Source organism: Onychostoma macrolepis, chromosome 13 (assembly GCF_012432095.1).
Source record: "Onychostoma macrolepis isolate SWU-2019 chromosome 13, ASM1243209v1, whole genome shotgun sequence".
Classification (NCBI taxonomy): Eukaryota; Metazoa; Chordata; class Actinopteri; order Cypriniformes; family Cyprinidae; genus Onychostoma; species Onychostoma macrolepis.
The window spans coordinates 20,946,107-20,966,492 of NC_081167.1; the positions used below are offsets into that span (position 1 = coordinate 20,946,107).

The 20,386-nt window shown below is 37.4% G+C and overlaps 1 protein-coding gene across 1 annotated transcript; it reads right to left on the minus strand.

Moving 5' to 3' along the window:
• Positions 1-757: 757 nt before the first annotated feature.
• rtf1 (RTF1 homolog, Paf1/RNA polymerase II complex component) lies at positions 758-20,366 on the minus strand (the record flags this gene model as incomplete). The annotated part of the gene is made up of 9 exons (XM_058795188.1): positions 20,234-20,366; positions 17,687-17,797; positions 3,815-3,965; positions 3,513-3,717; positions 2,740-2,857; positions 2,538-2,649; positions 2,106-2,247; positions 1,011-1,188; positions 758-859 (listed from the first exon to the last, which is right to left on the minus strand). Coding segments are annotated over exons 1-9 (1,203 nt in total), but the record flags the coding sequence as incomplete, so codon positions are not given.
• Between the last annotated feature and the right edge of the window lie 20 nt (positions 20,367-20,386).

Consider the following 20,386-nt stretch of genomic DNA (forward strand, 5'->3'; position numbering starts at 1 on the left):
GACTAAAAGACTTCAATAATTAATGATCAATAACACTTACATCAGCTCTGAGGGAGACAGAGGGATATGAAAGGGGGAAAAAAAGAAAAAGATACATCAATTTTCAAAGTTTTCTTGTCCATGGCAGACACGTTTATTTGATCATTGTCTTACATGAAACAAACGTTTATATTTAGGGAGTGTGATGTAATTGTCAAACTCCCTCTCTGATTGGTCGGCTCCTTGGCCTCTGAACCAGCAAGCAGAGTTAAGCAGGACTGTCATAGCAACCCATTACATATGGGTTGGGGGAAGAAAAGAAAATGCTCGTTTAAAAAACCTTCAGAGCGTTTTTCAGGAGGAACGAGGGAGCGAGGCAGACCCAATCACATTATTGACAACTAATTACAACTTTCCAAAAACCAAGATTTGTGTTGTCTTTTTTTAATAGTGTCCTTTAAGATAGTCGTTCACAAGCTTGGATATAAAAGAGTCGTTTCTGAGAGGGTCTGAGAGGGACAAAATATGCTGAATACACTGGTACGAAAAGGAGAATCAGAGGTAACGCATTTCTGCTCTCACGTCTGCACACACCGTAAATAACGCAGAGGACTTTTCATCTCTCAAAAAGTGACCCTTCGCAGGAAAAGACCTGAAAGTTATCATTATTCATCAATATTTCCTCTTACAAACAGGTGAAACACACACACACATATATATATATATATATATATATATATATATATATATATATATATATATATATATATATATATGAGTTTTCCAGTGCAAACGTGCGGAGCTGAAGGCCTTTATTTGTCCGTGTGGACCCCAACTGATAAACTTTAGCCGTCTCCACCACATCAATGATTTCAGCCACCTGCAGGATTTCATTTCAGAAATTGTCCATCTATAATTCTTTATATTGCACCTTATATCTTAAAATGTGTGCTTTCAGGTAGCATTTGTTTATTGCGTCACAAAAGCTGAAAGATGTTTAACATGAAAAGGATGAGAAATTTTTCACTGACCCGATAAACAGGCTTGCTGCTGCTGTTTCCGATGCCAATTCGAACAAAACAACCAGTGACAGTTTTAGCAAAGAACGGCATGTGACACCAGCGCTCCAGCTTGTGCCGGGACAGCCGGATCCGATTCAGTTCATCTGGTAATGACACTGGCTGGGACTTGGGCGGAGCCTCCTCTTTCCTAAAATACAGGTGCATAGTTGATAAACATACATGTATCACATGCTAGTAATGCTATATAAGTATATATACACTTCCGCTCAAAAGTTTGGGATCAGTAAGATTTTTTATGTTTCTTCTGCTCATCAAGGCTGTATCTATTTGATCAAAAATACAGAAAACATTTTATTTTGTGAAATATTATTGCAATTTAAAATGACAGTTTTCTATTTTAATATACTTTAAAATATAATTTATTCCAGTTTCAACAGTATAATAGTTTCAACACTGATAATAAATCAGCATATCAGAATGATTTCTGAAGGATCATGGGACACTGAAGACTGGAGTAATGATGCTGAAAATTCAGTGCTTCATCACAGAAATAAATTCTATTTTAAAGTATATTAAAACCAATATTCGAAATTGCAATAAGATTTCATAATATTACTGTTTTTTTCTGTATTTGTGATCGAATAAATACAGCCTTGATGAGCAGAAAAGACTCCCTTAAAAAAACATTAAAAAATCTTACTGATCCCAAACTTTTGAGTGGCAGTGTGTACACACACACACACACACACACACACACACACACAAATAAATACACACACACACACATATATATATATATTTTTTTATACTGGCTTCCAAAAAAAACAACAACTGTTTTTAACATTGATCAGCTGAAATGTAGCTTTGCTATAACAGGAATAAGTTGCATTTTAAATTTTAATAATATTTCACAATATTACTGTTTTTGGTGTATTTTTGAAACATTAAAGTTTTGAATGGTACTGTATATCTCTATAAGCACATTTTTAATTACCATGTAATTATTTTTTTTCTATTTTTAAACTGATAATGCAAAATCAGTTTAGCTGTCCAATTTGTTGCTTAATACTAAGAAGGTTAACATGTATGTCATTTAATACTCACTCCTCCTCTTCATCAAAAGATGATGATCTTGAGCTGCGGTCACTCTTTACTGAAGACTTGTCATCATCATCTTCCTCCTCCTCTTCATCATCTGAGTAGACCTCACTTGTCTTCAGTGGCTGCCGTTTGGCAAGGAGCTCAGCTGAAATGTCAAATGTTATAAATCAGACACTGGAAACACTGGCTATGGAATACTAATTTTCTGCACAGTACACTTTATTCTGCTTACTGAATTTTTTTTTAAGATCTGGGAAACAGTAGGCACTATGCCCAAGAAATGCTTTAGAATTAAAAGCATAAAAGCATTAGAATACCAAATTGTAGTTGCATCATGCTGCATGCGAATGGCATCTACTTATCATGAATTCTTATTTTCATTACCAGTTTGTTATTCAACATGGTTTGATTAACAATAAAAAATTTTAAACTTACCAGTTCTGTTTTTCCTCTTCTCTCTTTCTGCTTTCAGCTCTTCCATGGCCTGTGACTTCTTGTCCAGCTTCTCGTCTCTCTTGATCCGTCTCTCTTTGTTATGGGACATCACCTGCATGAACAGCAAGAGAAAACACAAGTGTCAGACCATATTTGCATTTATATTTTTTGGAAGGACTTGTTGACTTCACAGTTTACTTACCACCTGAGTGTCAGGGACCTGAGACTGTTTTCTCTTCTCCTGCTCCTCCTCCTGTTTCTTCTTCTTTTCTTCCTTTTCTTTCTTCTTTGCCGTCTTCAGTTTTTGCTTGATTTCAAACCTTGGGAGAAATTCATTGGTCATTAATTGATAAGCACAGTTTCTTTAAAAATTATTTCAATTCTGCCCTCATTCATAGCTAGATTGAAATAATTTCTGCACAATACAACCAGTGTTGTTATTGTAAAGTAAAACTAAAACTATTTAAAATAATTTTTAGTGACTGATACCTAATGCATTGGCTAATGTTAACAAAAATCATTTTTGGTCATTGAAATAAATCTGAAATAAAATACAAATATTAAATGATTAAAAATTAAAAATTCAAAATGTTGCTTTGGAAACGAACTCAAATATGTTTAAGTACTAAAATGACTAAAACTTAAATTAAATTAAATTAAATTAAAACTATATAAAATATTTAAAAACAACAATACATAGTTACTAAAACCTAAACTTTAAAAATTTAAAAAAAAGCTAATTCAAAATATTAACAAATACTATTTAATAGTATATAAATAATAATAACAAAACACAGAATACAACATTGTGAATATTGCAATAATTTAATGCTCTTTTTATTTGCAATAACCCTTTCCTAAAGACCATGTAATTTAGGCTAATTTCTCAGTTCCGCCTTTTCTTGTAAGTATGAAAATAATAAAACAAATTCAGACCTTGGTTGCTCAAGATATGAGCTCTGAAATTCTTCTCACCTCCTCTTGAGGACTTCTCTCTTCTCTATACGGTTAAACAGCTCCTGTTCTCTTTCTTTTTCCGTCATCTGCTCCAAACGGGCCCTGTCCTCCTCATCCCCCATTAGGTCGTCTCCATAACCATCGCGGAAAACCTCATCTTCTGACGACGAGTCAGAATCCGAGCTGGAGGATGAGCTGTTACTGTCGGAGTCCGACACCTCACCTTAAAAAACGTAAAGCAGGGAGAATCAACTTTACTGTTCCAGTTCCAGTGCTGTATTGGAAAACACAGCATTACAGAATCCAAATCGCTGTCTTACCTTCTTCTGGAGCCGAACTCTCTGCTGAACTGTCTCCATTTGAGCTGCCGGATGAAGCCGTCTTGCCCTTTCGTTTCTTGACTGTGTTCTTTTTTTCAGGCCCTTTGCTAGGCTTCCCTTTCTTTTTGGTTTTAGTGCCTCCAACAGTCCACTAACAGATCATTAGAACACAACGGTAACACATTTAATTTACAAGCACCTTTTCACATGGACACTAAGGATTTCTTTCAGACCCATAATAAAAGCATTTCAAATAAGCAACAGCACAGACTTCACTCCCCCAGTCAGAAGCAAAACCACAGCTGATTCAATGGATTAATTATTGTGGGATTACTACAAGTCGCTGTGCGTTTTGCCACTGAAATGATCAAGATCTAAAATGACAACTGTATTTTACTTGCTTTATTAGTTAAGGAATTACTATTTAAATAACCACAACATCCTGAAATGTGGAGATATGCTCACTCGTTATACCAGCTCTCTCATTATATTTAATGTATATTCTACATGAAACAGCCTTCAATCAATGAAAAAAAAACAATATAGCAAGCAAGCCTCAGGTTGTGGAACAAGTTTACCCTTCAGAGCACCTCGACACATCTCAATGGTAAAACTTCTTTTTAAAAACATTTTAAATCATAATTAGCTTTTATTGCTGTAAACTCCACCGTGCAGGGACACCGGCAAGGGACATAAGTATTGCTCTTGATTCATCCTCTTTACTACACCTTGCTTCAGTTTTTATGACCAACTCTTACAATCTGTTTCCATATCCCTACTATTACTACCACATGCAAACCACGCATTAGACACTATAGGCAGTGCAATCCTAACAACCCGCGCACTTTGCCTATGTGGATCAAACCAGAAGACACTGCTACTCCTGCAGCACTCTCCAATAATTTCTCATTTTCCCACACTCCCTGTCTGAATGGAAGAGGTGGAGGTACTGGTCTGCTTATCTCTAATGATTGGAAATTTATTCCTTTACCTTCTCTGGGTATTAACAGCTCCTTTGAATCACATTCAGTCACTATTACCCACCCTTTTAAAAACCATTTTGTAGTTGTTTATTGACCCCCAGGACCACAAGGTAACTTCTTGGATGAATTAGATGTGCTGCTCTCAACCTTTCCTGAGGATGGTACTCCCCTAGTTATACTTGGAGACTTCAACATACACCTAGATAAACCTCAGGCTGCAGACTTCCACACTCTGCTTGCCTCTTTTGATCTCAAGAGAGAGTGTTAACTACGGCTACTCACAAATCAAGCAACCAACTGGACCTTATTTACACACGACACTGCTCCACTGATCATGTACTGGTTACTACACTGCACACCTCAGATCACATCCTCCTCACTCTTAACCTCAATGTGGTTCCTGACACAACACATACCCCTCCACATGTCATCTTTCGACGTAACTTACGCTCACTCTCACCCTCCCGGCTATCTTCGCTTCTTCCCCCTAAACAGTTAGCATCTCTTGATGCTAGCAGTGCTACTGATACTTTCTGCTCCACTCTTACATCTTGTTTAGACACTGTCTGCCCCTTGTCTTCCAGGCCAGCCCGTACCACCCCTTCTGCCCCTTGGCTGTCGGATGTTCTCCGTGAACATCGTTCTAAGCTCAGGGCTGCTGAAAGGATGTGGCACAAATCAAAAAATCCTACTGACCTCAATGTGCATCAATTACTCCTCTCTTCCTACTCTGATAATTCTCCACTGCTAAAAGGACATACTCAGGGCTCGCAAAATTTCAAAATCCCTGGTAGCCCTTCGGGCAGGTACTCTTCAGATTTTGGTAGCCCGAAAATTAATTAACTAGCCCAAATTAAAAAATTACTATTTTCTTTTCTTTTCTTTATTTATTTAATATAGAAAATCAGATAGGAGTTTAAATGTCAATCAAAAATATTTTCAATACACAAATATCAACAAATATGAAGGAAGGAATTTTATTTCACTATTTACAGGGTATCTGCAGAATTTTAAAAAAATATATTTAATTTATGACCCATTTTAAGAGCTGCACAAGTAAAATGAACACAGAATGAGCGGGGTTGGACAATGTCTATGGTAACATACAGTTTTGAGCCATAAAATTACATGATTTACAGTTCAGATACAGGTTTCCACAAAAACAAAAATCTTATACAACAGCGTTTCAGGCTATAGGCCGTTTTTATGAAAAGGGATCAATCAAACATATAAATTGTTAATTTAAAACGTATAAATATTACTGTCTTAATTGTTTAGATTTTTAGAAGGCACATCAACTTCTTTCTCATTTACAACTCTATGTGTTTGTTGCGTAAAAACAGGAGTTGATATCTGCATTGATCTGACCATAAACAGCAAGAAAGGCTTATTGGAAATGCAAATTCATTCTCTGCCACGAGGTGGCGCTTTAGGCGCGCTGAAATATTGCGGTTTCCCCGGAAACGCTGTACACAAAGCAGCTCAGAGCTCATAAACGCTGCTTTATCAGGAATTATAGGTAAAATGAAATTAAAATGCCAACGACACGTTTCTGAGGACAGTCGGTTCCTTCAGATACATTCACATAAAGACATCCGCGGCGCGTTTTGACTTGAAACGTGCAGCGCTCATATTTATTCAATGACATCATTGCCTTTTGAAGTTTAATCCTGCCATATTGCGATTCTTTGTCTTTCCGTCCCCAACTGTAAGACCTCTTGAAATTATAATTAAGACATTTCTTACACCATTTAACATATTTAAAACTTTTTATGGCCTTAATTTTGATACAACTCACTATCAGAGTTTTTAAGGACCCACGGGAGATCTGTATTTAAGGAGCCCGTCGGGCAGGGCAGTGATACATTTTGGTAGCCCGACTGGAAAACACAATAGCCCCGGGACGTCGGGCTAGCGATTTTGCGAGCCCTGATACTATTAGGGGTCGACCGATTATCGGCACCAATATTAAGCATTTTTATGATTATCGGTATCGTAATTTTCAAAACCGATTTGCAGATAAAATAATTCAATTTTGAAACGCGCTATTTGGCTCTGATACAGCCTGTCGGAACTCACCACACTGTGGGCAAGCAATCTCCGCCCACTGCTCATCTGATTTGTTGGGAGTCATGAGTCCGACAAATCAACGTGGCTAAAGGCACGGAAAGTTTTGCACTCTCACACCGAAAGCGTTTGCTAATTGGAGCTGGTTGCTTCAGTGGTAACGCATCAGTTGTCTCTCAAAGGCAGCAGCAGACGTTGCTGAAGTTGCAATAAATCACAATCCACTACAATGAAGTTGCAAAACACCTCAATATTATTTATTTATGGTTTCCGCGAGGGGGAAAATGCAGACGGAATCACGGAAACCAGTCATATAAATGGAATTTACTGTTTAACGCGGGATGTCACGGAATTTGTCAAAGTTTGGATGAATTAATCAAAAGTAGACTTAGATCGACTCGTGCTATGGACTAGTATCTGTTAATATCAAGCCGCAAAAAGACTATTTAAATAATGAATCCTTAATGTTCTGCGTGTCTCTGTATATGTGAATGGCACAGACGCGGGGTTTTGTTTACTACACACATAGTTACTGAAGTGCGCGACGCTCGCGGTGTTTTCAGCATCTGCCGTCTCACTAATTGAGGACATAAATACATGAACAACTTCCCCAGGACTGCTCTGAGAGTTATGCTGCCTTCATGTGCTATCGGAATTATTGTAAATATGAGTTTCCTAATCGGAAATTGGACGTGAACGGCCTCTCAAGTCGTATTTACTACTGGGAAATTTGGAAAGAATTTTGATACCCGAGTTTCCGAGTTGGGCGGGTCATAAACTTTAAACATGGTGGAGGGAACAACCATTGCTGCTGTCAATGCTGTTCTCACAACAACTATCCCTTGTCTTGTCGCTAAAGTAGTGTATTTATAGGCTAGATATGAACGATCATGCAAAGCATATTGTATGTTTTATAAGGAGTGAAATAAGCATGTATTTGACCGAAATTCCAGAATTGTCAGCGAACTGCATGTATAGCGCCGTGAATGATTATATGATTGTCAACCAATGGGATGCTACATTTTATTTTTTCGACATTAAAGCACTTGAATACGACAAGCTCGTAATCACGACTTCATAAGTGGGAAATAGGAAATTTACGATAGCATGTGAAGGCAACATAACTTCATGAGCATTCGACCGTTTCATTTGAGTAAAACTATCGTCATATCATATACATAGGCTACAGAAACTTAAAAGGTCCTCATGGCAACCCGTCAAAATTAAAGTTCGGTTTAGCTACTGCTACTACAACAACAATTATTATAACTTTTGATTAAAAGAATAAATCACACAATACGCTATTTATTCCATGTTTTAATTTTAATAGTAAACCCCTTTGTTTGCCAAAAAATAGAGTTTAACTCTCATTTGATTAAAAGATAAATTAAATTAATGTTTTATGCCTTCATTTACACTGCACTGTAAATTAAAACTAATGGAAATTATTGTCACATAGGCCAAGATTAGGATGACAAAAACTGAAACATTTCAATAGGCTATTGAACTGAGTGTGCCTATAATAGGCTATTAGTGTTATAGTTTCAGTAAAATAGTTGTGGCCTTCTTAACAACTTCTACAATGGAGCTATGAAGACAATTAAATTATTTACAATTATTATATACATTGTGCTTTTTTAAATTAATCAATTGATGTGCATTAGATGATGAATTGAATAGTCACCTCTTGTAGGTTATGATTTAGTCATCAGAAAAGAATGAATGAAGAATTATGAGAGGTTATTCTATTACAAATATATTTCTAACATGTAAATTATTGAAGGCAAATACTTTCATTTCCCAAGCTGTTTAGCTGTAGTACAGTATTCATTGGCTTAATCATGAAGCATACAGTGGCCCCACTTTTAACTCTCTCTTTATATTACCCTTATTGAAGATGGATGCACGGAGAAAGACAGGACTAAGAAGTGCAACCAACACCAGGGAAGGCTGTTTTTGTCAGAGCCCTTGCTATTCTTAATTTTGACATTAATTTTCATTTTTACACCATAGATATATATCGGTTCAAAATATCGGTTATCGGTCTACCTGGGCTGTAATAATCAGTATCGGCCCTGAAAAACACATATCGGTCGACCCCTACATACTATCATAACAAAATTAACAATTCGTCTAACTCTTGCATGCTCTTTAAAACATTTTCCTCCCTCCTTTGTCGTCCTCCTCCTCCCCCTCCTTCATCAACTAACAGCTGACGACTTTGCCACGTTCTTCATTAATAAAATTAAAACCATCAGTTCACAATTTTCCACACCACAATCTGTCAAGCACATCTTACCAGCAAACATACACTCGTTCACATCCTTCTCTTCACTCTCTGAGGCAGAAGTCTCCAAACTCATCCTTTCTAATCATCCTACTACTTGTCCGCTTGATCCTATTCCATCTCATCTCCTTCAAGCCATTTCTCCTGCAGTTGTACCTGCAGTCACTCACATCATTAACACATCCCTTCACACTGGCGTTTTTCCCTCAGCATTTAGACAGGCTCGTATAACCCCACTACTTAAGAAACCCTTAATCCATCTCTTTTAGAGAACTACAGACCGGTTTCCCTTCTTCCTTTCATTGCAAAAACACTTGAACAAGCTGTGTTCAACCAAATCTCTGCCTTTCTCACACAGTACAACCTCCTCGACAGCAAACAGTCTTTCAGCTTTGAAACCATTCTTAAGAAAAGGGACAAGTCAAACATATTATTATATTAATTTAAAACATAAATATTACCGTCTTAATGTTTAGGTTTTTAGAAGACACATTAACTTCTTTCACATTTACAACTCTATGTTTGGGTCAATATTCGCATTGATCTGAACATAAGATAGGCACACTGGAAATGCAAATTCACTCTCTGCCACGAGGTGGTGCTTTAGGAGCAAATATAGCGGCTTCTCATGTAGTCTCAGCCTCAGACGTCACGCCCACGGAGAGTTGGCTAAACGTCTGATGCATATGGCACACAAAAGTGGAAACACTTCAGGAGTTTCGAAGTCGTCATCAGATAAGTTGAATTATACAGGATTTCCGGAGACGTGTGTGTCGCGTTCTTTAACATTCCGCCTGGAAACAAATATGCCGTGACGCCAAACCCCCTCACGAAAGAAGAAAGCCGAAAGTGTTTACAACTGTGACAACAAGCGCTTATCAGGATCAACTAAACGCTGGATTTTCAGAAGTATGTGAAATATTCAAAGTTCGCGGCATAGAATCTTTAAAATACATCTGAGATAAATGAAAGCTGCCATGGATTCCAGACCTTCAGCAATCAGTCTGAAGGTCTGGCTCCGCGAGACTACTTCTCTGGTGACGGCTGTACACAAAGCAGCATCGCGCTCATATACGCTGCTTCATCAGGCATTTTATAGGCAAGATGAAATGAAAATGCCAACGACACGTTTCTGAGGACAGATGGTTCCCTTCAGAGACACATTCACATAAAGACAGCTGCGCCGCGTTTTGACTTTGAAATGTGCAACGCTCATATTTATTCAATGACATCATTGCCTTTTGAAGTTTAATCCAGCTGTATCGCGGTTCTTATCTTTCCTTCCCCAACTGTAAGACCTCTTGAAATTGTAATTAAGGCATTTCTTATACCATTTAAAGTATTTAAAACGTTTTATGGCCATAAATTTTATACAAGTAAATTGAGAGTTTTTAAGGACCCGCGGGAGCCCTCTATTTAAGTTAGCCCGTCGAGCAGGGCAGTGATACCTCTCAGATGGGTTCTTCAAGGTATCTTGGAGGGGTGAGGTGTCCAAGTCGCAACATCTAACTACTGGGGTGCCTCAGGGCTCAGTTCTTGGACCACTTCCCTTCTCTGTCTACATGGCATCACTAGGTTCTATCATTCAGAAACATGGCTTTTCATATCACTGCTATGCTGATGACACTCAACTCTACCTCTCATTCCATCCTGATGGTTCGACGATAGCTGCTCGCATCTCAGCTTGTCTATCAGACATTTCTTGCTGGATGAAAGACCATCACCTTCAACTCAACCTTGCCAAGACAGAACTGCTTGTCGTTCCATCAAACCCATCGTTTCATCACAATTTCACCATCCAGTTAGGCACATCAGCCATAACTCCTTCAAAAACAACCAGAATCCTTGGAGTTATGATTGATGATCAGCTGACTTTCTCAGACCACATTGCTAAAAACTGCCCGGTCCTGCAGATTTGCTTTATTCAACATCAAGAAGATCAGGCCCTTTCTTTCAGAACACGCTTCACAACACCTTGTTCAAGCTCTTGTTCTGTCCAGGCTGGACTATTGCAATGCTCTCTTGGCAGGTCTTCCAGCCAGTTCTATCAAACCTTTATAATTAATCCAGAATTTGGCAGCAAGATACATTTTTAATGAGCCGAAAAGAATGCACGTCACACCTCTGTTTATCAATTTGCACTGGCTACCAACCACTGGCTCTGCGCCCCTTTACCTAAATTGACTTTTTCAAAAAATTTTATATTTTGACACGTTTGCGTGTATTTGACCGTTTAAGCGCGCAGCTTGCTCTAAAGTTGACTTTACATGTCTGTGTTCTGTTCCGTCTCTGAGCACAGGCAAGAGAACAGAGCAAGTTCTCTTTAGCGCTTTTAAAAACATGAATGAATCTAATACACTTCAGTAAATCAATCACATCCCATTTTGCAAAAGTCACGTAACATGATTTTACTGATTTGCATGTGAAATTGGGCTTTTATGGAGGAGTGAGAGCGCACCGCTGGAAAGGGGGCGGAATGGGGTGCAATAATCGTTTTATCTCGATTATTGTATTTTCATAATCTTTGGAGGCCGAAACCGAAATCGAAACAGTTTTTCCATTAATTGCACAGCCCTACAACAAACAATAGTATATTTCTAAATTAACATTAAACTAGATTTATAAATTCTGTAAAAAATTACTGTTCACTGTCAGTTCATGAAAATTATTGTATCTAACTAAAGATAACAAATTGAACCCATATTGTAAAATGTCTCCAGAATTATAACACGCATTCAAACACATAAATAATAATTAATTAAACAAAACATAATTAATAAAACACAATCTAGTAAGTAGAAAATTAATTTAATTGTTCGTTTCCAGACAGACCTGTATCCCTTCTAGTCACAACCCACCCAGATAACTATTTCCGGCGTGATTCTGAAGTGCACATTCGATGGACACAAACACAATCCCATGAGGCCACGGGAGAGAATTTATGAATGCCAGTGAAACAACGCAACTGATGCTGATAGGTCATGTGACAATAACAACATGGCGTATATCGGAATTTCCTTCATACTACCCATTAGGGATGTCAACAATTAATCGACAATTGATTAATTGTCGGTAAGAGATGTAATTGATTAAAACCGTCGATTAAGCTATTTAATTTTGGGATGCATGCGGCTCATGCACAAAACACGTGCAAGTGGCTGTGAGTGACGATGACAGGGCTGGGTCTTACGAAAATAATTACACTTTTAATGTGATCCAATCTTTAAAAGTTCATTAAAACAGAAACAAAACAAAGTCCTTCAACATGGAAAGAAATAGAAATTTAGTAAGTCATGTTTCCCCAGATAATTGTGTCATATCGGGCTCTGCGCTTTGACAGGGCTTTGGGACACGAGCAGGAACACTCTCTCTTTTCTCATATCTCCATGTTTTCTTCCTATATTCCAAAGCAAATGACACCTTTTATAAATGGTCAGAAAAGCTAGTTACATATATATATATATATATATATATATATAGATATAAGGGCTGGTAATTTAACGCGTTACTTAGATTAATAAACTACGGTGAAAAATAACGCGTTAAAATTAACGCATTTAATGCACTTGCCCCGCCCCAGACCTATGTGGGTTATCTGACATTTCATACAGTTGAGTGATGACAAATATGAGGCAGGGCAACAACTCACTGCATGATGGAGCCTAGAGAATGTATTTAGAATGTCCCTGAAATTCAAGATATGGGGCAAAAATGCCCATTTGAGTTTTTGTCTCATATTTACATAATATAGTTAAGCAATATCACACGAGCAATAGGCTAAGTGCAATATCACATGAGTGCAAATGTGATACTGATCTTATACAATAGTTCAGTAAGTAAGAAGTTAATATTGTGGGAAGTCGTGGCCTGATGGTTAGAGAGTCAGACTCGTAATCCAAAGGTTGCGAGTTCGAGTCTCGGGCCGGCAGGGATTGTAGGTGGGGGGAGTGAATGTACAGCGTTCTCTATACCACGACTGAGGTGCCCTTGAGCAAGGCACCGAACTCCCAACTCCGTGCCGCAGCATAAATGGCTGCCCACTGCTCCGGGTGTGTGTTCACTGCTGTGTGTGTGGTCACCATACTTAGCCGTATTTCACTTTACTTCACTTCACTTAATATTGTGTTATTTTAGACACAGTGTTGTCTGTTTTGCTCAATTTTGCCAACGAAAATATAAAGACACAGCAGCATTTCATTTCTTAATGCACGTTTTGAACGAATTGGGTGAACCATTTCACGTGTTGAACCATTTGCCATTAGGTTGTTGGATTTGATTTTTCCTATTTTCATTTTTGTTTTGAAAGTATGGTAAATACTGGTAAAATGTACCAACAATGACATTGAAAAATATACACTTTTTGATATACCATAAAAATAACAGGTAGCCCATCTGAATTATATAGGCTATCCATCTCATAGTAGCCTACCAAAATTTTATTAACAGTAGAAGTGAAATCTTATTGTAGTCTTCAAATCTGGGTACTGTCTTATGTTTTAAATATCACTTGCAGAGGAAGTTTGGTCACATCAGGCTAACATGACAGTCACGACTCATTCGCCGCTGTAAGCTTTTCTTTTTCTTTTGTTTTCACTCGCAATCTTTACAACACACATTACATATTTCATGGCACACTCGTTTTATGCGTGTTTTGGCGCCACCTATTGTTGTGGGTGTATTATTGACATGTCAAAGTCTAGACCCTGAATATAAGACAACCACATTTTTTCAGATGTATTTCCAAGAAAAAAAACATCATCTTATATTCGGGTCAATACGGTAATAATAAAATTAATAAAATTAATTATTAAAGGTATAGATCACCCACCCAAAAATGACAATTGTGTCATTTACTCTCCCTCATGGTCCAAAAGAGTATATGTAATAAATTGTATCAAACAAAATATTTCTTGTTGAAGCTAATTTTTATAATGTCTGTTTGATGCTTTACACAACACTGACTTTAAATGATCTTTTGGGAATAATTTCACACCAAAATTTGATGTGTTAATCGCCACATCATGTAATTAATTATATTAAACATTTTAATCGCTTACCAGCCCTAATATATAATACTTTCCTACAATTTATTCATTTGTGGCCATGGTCTATGTTTCATTAAATTGTTCCCTAGATAACCCATGATTAAATTAAAATGAGGGAATGAATTAATAAGTTGTAGGAACAAATTCTTAATCATGGCCACAAAATCTTTCATTTACCCCTGCATGTTTACCACAGTAAGAGATGTGAAAGTAGGGATTAAAACAAGCGACAAGAAAATGACTAAACCTGTGAAATTAGAGGGTGAGACGGTAAGGATTTGGGAAAAGAAACAATTAATATTATTAAATTCATGGAAATTCATGACCAACCCATAAAACCAAAACAAAGCCGCATATATAGGCTTGAACGGCATGAATCCAAAAGCATGGTCGCAATGTAACATTTGCCTGCTAACCAATTATTTCTCTTATAAACAAAGCTTTGTACCTCACTTGAATCATAATACTTGCATAAAAATTTTTCATATGAGCATTAGTGTTTTGCAGTAGCATCGCCAGAGGAAGCAGTTCACTGACCACGCGGCACAGCCCCACGTGCTGTAGTAACATTTGGGATCATTTTATTTTAAATGCTGATAATGTCAATCGCAAACATTACGATTGTGTTTTAAAATACAACAACAAGCACCATGAAACCATTTAAAGAGGCGCATTCAGTGTTCTCTGTGACAGGATACAAAACAGCCAAAAAAGTAAAATGATCCCAAACATAACTCCGGCGCTCTCTCTTCATTTTATCATAATCACATCTATTTTTTTTACAATCCGGCTGCTACTAGCCTTTTATTTAAACTAAACCCCCTTTCATTCGGGTGAGGAAGCCGGCGTTTTGAGTGGCATTTGCACATTCTGTCATGCCGGTTACAATAGACGCATTTTGCAGTATTAAAGGGATAGTTCACCCAAAAATGAAAATTCTATCATCATTTACTCACCCTCAAGTAGTTCCAAACCTGTATGAATTTCGTTGTTCTACCAAACACAAAGGAAGATATTTTGAAGAAAGTTTGTAACCAGGCTGTTTTGGGGCACCATTGACTTCCATAGCCAAGTCAATGGTGCCCCAGAACTGCTCTGTTTCCCACATTCTTCAGAATATCTTCCTTTGTGTTCGGCAGAACAAAGACATTCATACAGGTTTGGAACTACTTGAGGGTGAGTAAATGATGACAGAATTTTCATTTTTGGGTGAACTATCCCTTTAAAGGTGCACCAAGCAATTTTTGAAAAACGCTTTTGACAGCAGTGTCGGACTATGTCCCAAAACACACTTGCACACACGATTTTTCTGATTTTAGCGATTAATTCGAATTTAAAGGGGTGGTTTACTGCGATTTCACTTTTTTCATTTTAAATAGTGTGTAATGTTGCTGTTGGTACATGAACAGTATCTGCAAAGTTGCTGCGCTGAAAGTTCAACGTAAGCGGAGATATCGTAATGCCTACAAAAACGACTCATATGGGACTACAACGAGATACTTCCTGGGTTGCATACGTAACAAACCCATAAATTTGCATCAACCCCTCCCTCCGGAACATGCAAAAGCATGCATGTTCTGCGGCTTTGTCAAAGAGGAAGAGTTATAGTGGAGAGTTGTAGCCATGCCGTCGAAACGGTGTTATTTTCACCCAGCTGTCTGGTCTTCTGTGTTCGGGCTTCCTATGGACGCTGTAGTTCGTCAACAATGGTTAAAATTTATGTTTGATTATATTCCTGACAATTACAATCTTAATTTAGCTCTCTGTGCTGCGCATTTTACGGAAGACAGCTTCCAGAATCTACACGAGTTCAATGCCGGATTCACACAGAAACTATTACTAAAACATGGAGCAGTTCCAACTTTAAAACCAGAGGCAGCAGTTGTTGGGCCACAACCTGTAAGTAAGATTTCATCATTTTAAATGTATTTGCATGTATAATTTCAGACATAATGTTTTAGTTTTATCAAGGACGTAAACAAATGCCAACGCTGGCTTTAGTAGCCAGTTAGTTAAATGCTATTTCGTGTGTCTATGACAAACGTGTACAAACATTTTGGACCCGAATTTGTAATTATGTACTAATTTTGTAAATGTATTTTCCATGTATACTTTATGACGTAATTTTTCGATTTGATCAAGAACGTAAACACAAGCCAACGCTGTTTGGTTATAGTAGTCAGTTAGTTCGATGCTATTTTGTCTGTATAAGACAAACGTGTAACAACTTAAAAAAAAAACTATGGAAAAGCAGCGCAAATTAAAAAAAACTTTTACTACTACTGTATGTCTGATATTTCATGTTTGCATCATGGTGACAGGCTGAAAGTTGCTGTTATTTTTACAGAACATTTATAGTTAATAATAGTCTACTGGTGTTATACCTTCAGTCATTTTGAATTTGAATTACCTTGACTTTTGGGATTTTTTAAAGAATTTTCCTCGTATTATTTCTGAACATATGTATAAGACAAGTTTTTACAAGACTAGTTGTAGTTTATGCATCTTTTCTGCAAAGATATTTAACAAGTGATTTACATCATGTTGACAACTTCATGTGTGGTGGAACAGAATTTTCTTTAACTAGAGGATTAATAAAGAAAAAGTTACTTTAGTCAACTTGAAAATTTATCTACAACATGATTCCTTAAAAATCGTAAAAACAAAATCGAGAATCGGTCAAACATTCTGACAAAAAAAATTTAGATTTAAATTTTTTGCTATATCGCCCAGCCCTACCACATACATACGTTGCATACATTGTTTACGTATGTGATACTCTCCAAAATGGGACTATGGAATGATGCGGAGGAGACAAATTGTTGAATAAAGTTGTTATTTTTGTTTTCTTTGCGTACAAAAAGTATTCTCGTAGCTTCGTAAAATTACGACTGAACCACTGATGCAACATGGATTATTTTAAAAATCTCCTTGCTACGTTTCTGAGCCTTGATCATGTAAGGATCCTTGCTGTCTATGGGGGGGTCAGAGCGCTCTCAGAAAGCATAACAAATATCTTAATTTGTGTTCCGAAGACGAAAGAAGGTCTTACGGGTTTGGAACAACATGAGGATGAGTAATTAATGACAGAATTTTCATTTTTGGGTGAACTATCCCTTTAACATTTACGGACACACTGATAGTAAGGTGCTGATGCAATGATTTAGCAGACATCCTGGAATGCCATTAGTCCTGAGGTAAACCACTGGATTGAAAAGTTCACTCACAGTATGTAATGCAGCAAAACTGTGATGATAATTTAGTGCCTAGTCCCTTTATTTGTGAAGTGATAAAATTACATCAGATAAAACAGGCCAGTTTTGATGATTATGAACAACTGTGTTTCCCCAACTCTGAACTTTCTGATTAATATTTCTAGACAGTTCAAGCAAATGTATTGAATATCCAAAATGTTTAATTGCACAGAGAACATCCAAAAAAAATAAATAAATCAGCACCAACATTTAATAATAATAGAAAGGCTTTATACCTCATCATCGCTGTCTGATGTCTCAGAGTCTGTGGAGGCGGCAGGTTTATTAACAGGCTCTTCCTGTTCATCAGAATCCACACGCTTTCTCTTGGCAAGAGACAGCAGCTCCTGCAAAAAGCAGGAGGAAGATTGACAGTTACAATTTTTTTCAAGCACCAATTTATATTTTTTGTACTTGGTGAATCCCCTTTTTTTGCTGTTCATTAAAAAACAAGAAAATGCTCAAGCTGTCATAATGGAATCTATCCTCCTCCACAAAATGTTGCTTCATGTTTAAAACTTGTAGTGCAGGTGTGGTGGCAGAAATAATGCTGTACAGCTATTATGAAGAACAAAAGCAGTTGGACTATTATTTTAATGAACCTGAATAGTGATATGTGAGTGTGCCTGTCAGGGTGTCTGCTTATGTGCTAATTTTATCCTGAAGTACTAGAACACATAACACAGAGGCATTTGGTATAGCTATAATCCAACAGTCTTCATAACAAGCTACTAGTGAAAGTGGAAGTGAAGTGACGTGTGGCCAAGTATGGTGACCCATACTCGGAATTTGTGCTCTGCATTTAACCCATCCAAGTTGCACACACACAGTAGTGAACACACACACTGTGAACACACACCTGGAGTAGTGGGCAGCCAATTCTGTGGCGCCCGGGGAGCAGTTGGGGTGCTATCCATAGTTAGAGAGTCGGACTCGCAAACCAAAGGTCACAGGTTCGAGTCTTGGTACCGGCAGGGATTGTAGGTGTGGAGGAGTGAATGTACAGCGCTCTCTCCACCCTCAATACCATGACTGAGATGCCCTTGAGCAAGGCACCGAACCCCCAACTGCTCCCCGGTAACTGATCTGTACTATATGGCTAAACAGAGTCTAATGCACAGACAGATGTCAAACTCCACTGAGCATGGGGTTTATAGTCCAATTATGATCTGTTTGAGGGAAATGGTACTCGTAACATTTAGTTAGTATTCATAACATTTCAGTTTTTCACTTTTGAACTTCTCAGCATATTATGTGCATGCAATATCAAGTGCATGAAATTTAAAAAGTATTTGAATTTCTATATAGGTGTCAGTAATCACACTGCTGTTGGTGTTTGTGCTGTGCTCTGTTTGTCTGCTAGCTGGCTAGCGCTGTAATTTGTCAACACCACTGAAAAGAAAATGAAACGCACAGGTTGTTGAGACGTATCCTAGGGAGAGCTGCCTATAGGGGGCGTATCATGGTTCAAATTAATTTGTTCACCATAGAGCAGGGATTTTCAAAATGGGGCCCGGGGACCCCAGGAGGGCACAAGGGAGTGCTAGGGTGTCTGTGGGAAATTTTAACGAAAAACTGTGTAAAAATGTAACACTAAATAAATAACAGAATGAAAATATACAAATAATAGACTATAAAAGTAACTCAAATTTAAATTAAAAATACATAATTTCATTTAAAATTATTGATCAAAGATTATAATAGATTATAATAAATAGAACATTATTAAAATAAACATAAATAGACAAAAATAAACAGTACAATACTATAGGTAGTAGAATATAATGCAATAATGTAACTTAAAAGAAGCCAAATATTTTACAAAGTATATTTATAAGTCTATTTATTTCTGTATGTGTTTGTTTATTTACAAAATAACTTTGGTCTTTATACAAGAAACTATACAGATGCATTTTCAATTTTAGGATGGGGTCCCTCACACACACGATCGTATTTTGTGATCCTTGGCTAAAAGATTGAAAATCCCTGTCACAAAGCAACTGAAATTTTCAATTATTCATTCCTTTGTTATTTTTGATTAATTCAAAATTTTGTATTTCTAAAAAACAAAACGCAAATGCTACTAATGAACTGCAAAACTGTCAGCTCTGATACCTGGCATACATTCATCCCAACATTATAACATTTTAACTTTGCTTAAATCAGCACAAACAAATTATTATTTATTCTTTGTCTAACGGAATGTTTAAAACTTTAAAGAAAACAACTTTAAAGGGGGAAAAAACCCAAATGGCCATTAGCCGTTTTCAGCACATCATAAAACACATCTGGTTTGAACTCTTTTGACAAAACAGTCAATTTTATTATTGTACATGTCCCCATATTATTATTATTATTTTCATGTATCATGTGACTTTTAACTGCCCAATTAAAAAGCTGCTTTCTGGGACGTGTTTTAGAACCTTCGGTCCGCTCTAGTCTCTCGTCATATTTCTACAGCTACAACCGAAATAGAAGTTTAGCCGCGGCGCTGTGACGTCATGAAGCAGAAAAGGTTCTAAACGCACGCGGCCACTTTTGTAAAGCCGAATTACCCGCGTGCTGCAGGCGGCAATGAAAAGCACGTTAAATATGTCAAATTCAGGTGTAATTGTCTCAAAACCAACACGACGCCACAAAACAGGCCCTTGCTAACCAGCTAGCTTTCCCACATCACTTAGCATGGGACTTCAACATACACATACAGTTCTGACACCTTAGTGCCTCAGAGATCGGTAAACAGCGAGGTTTTTGGATCACATTCACATGAATGATATTCCTACCTGATCCAAATTATCATCGCTTGCACTATCCTCCGAGTCAGAGTCAATCACGACCCGACCTTTCCGTTTCTTTACATTCACCATGGTTAGCTGCCTGGCTCGCCTGTGTGTGTGTTTAAACAGCAGCGCCGCACTCCTCCACACAAAGGCGCT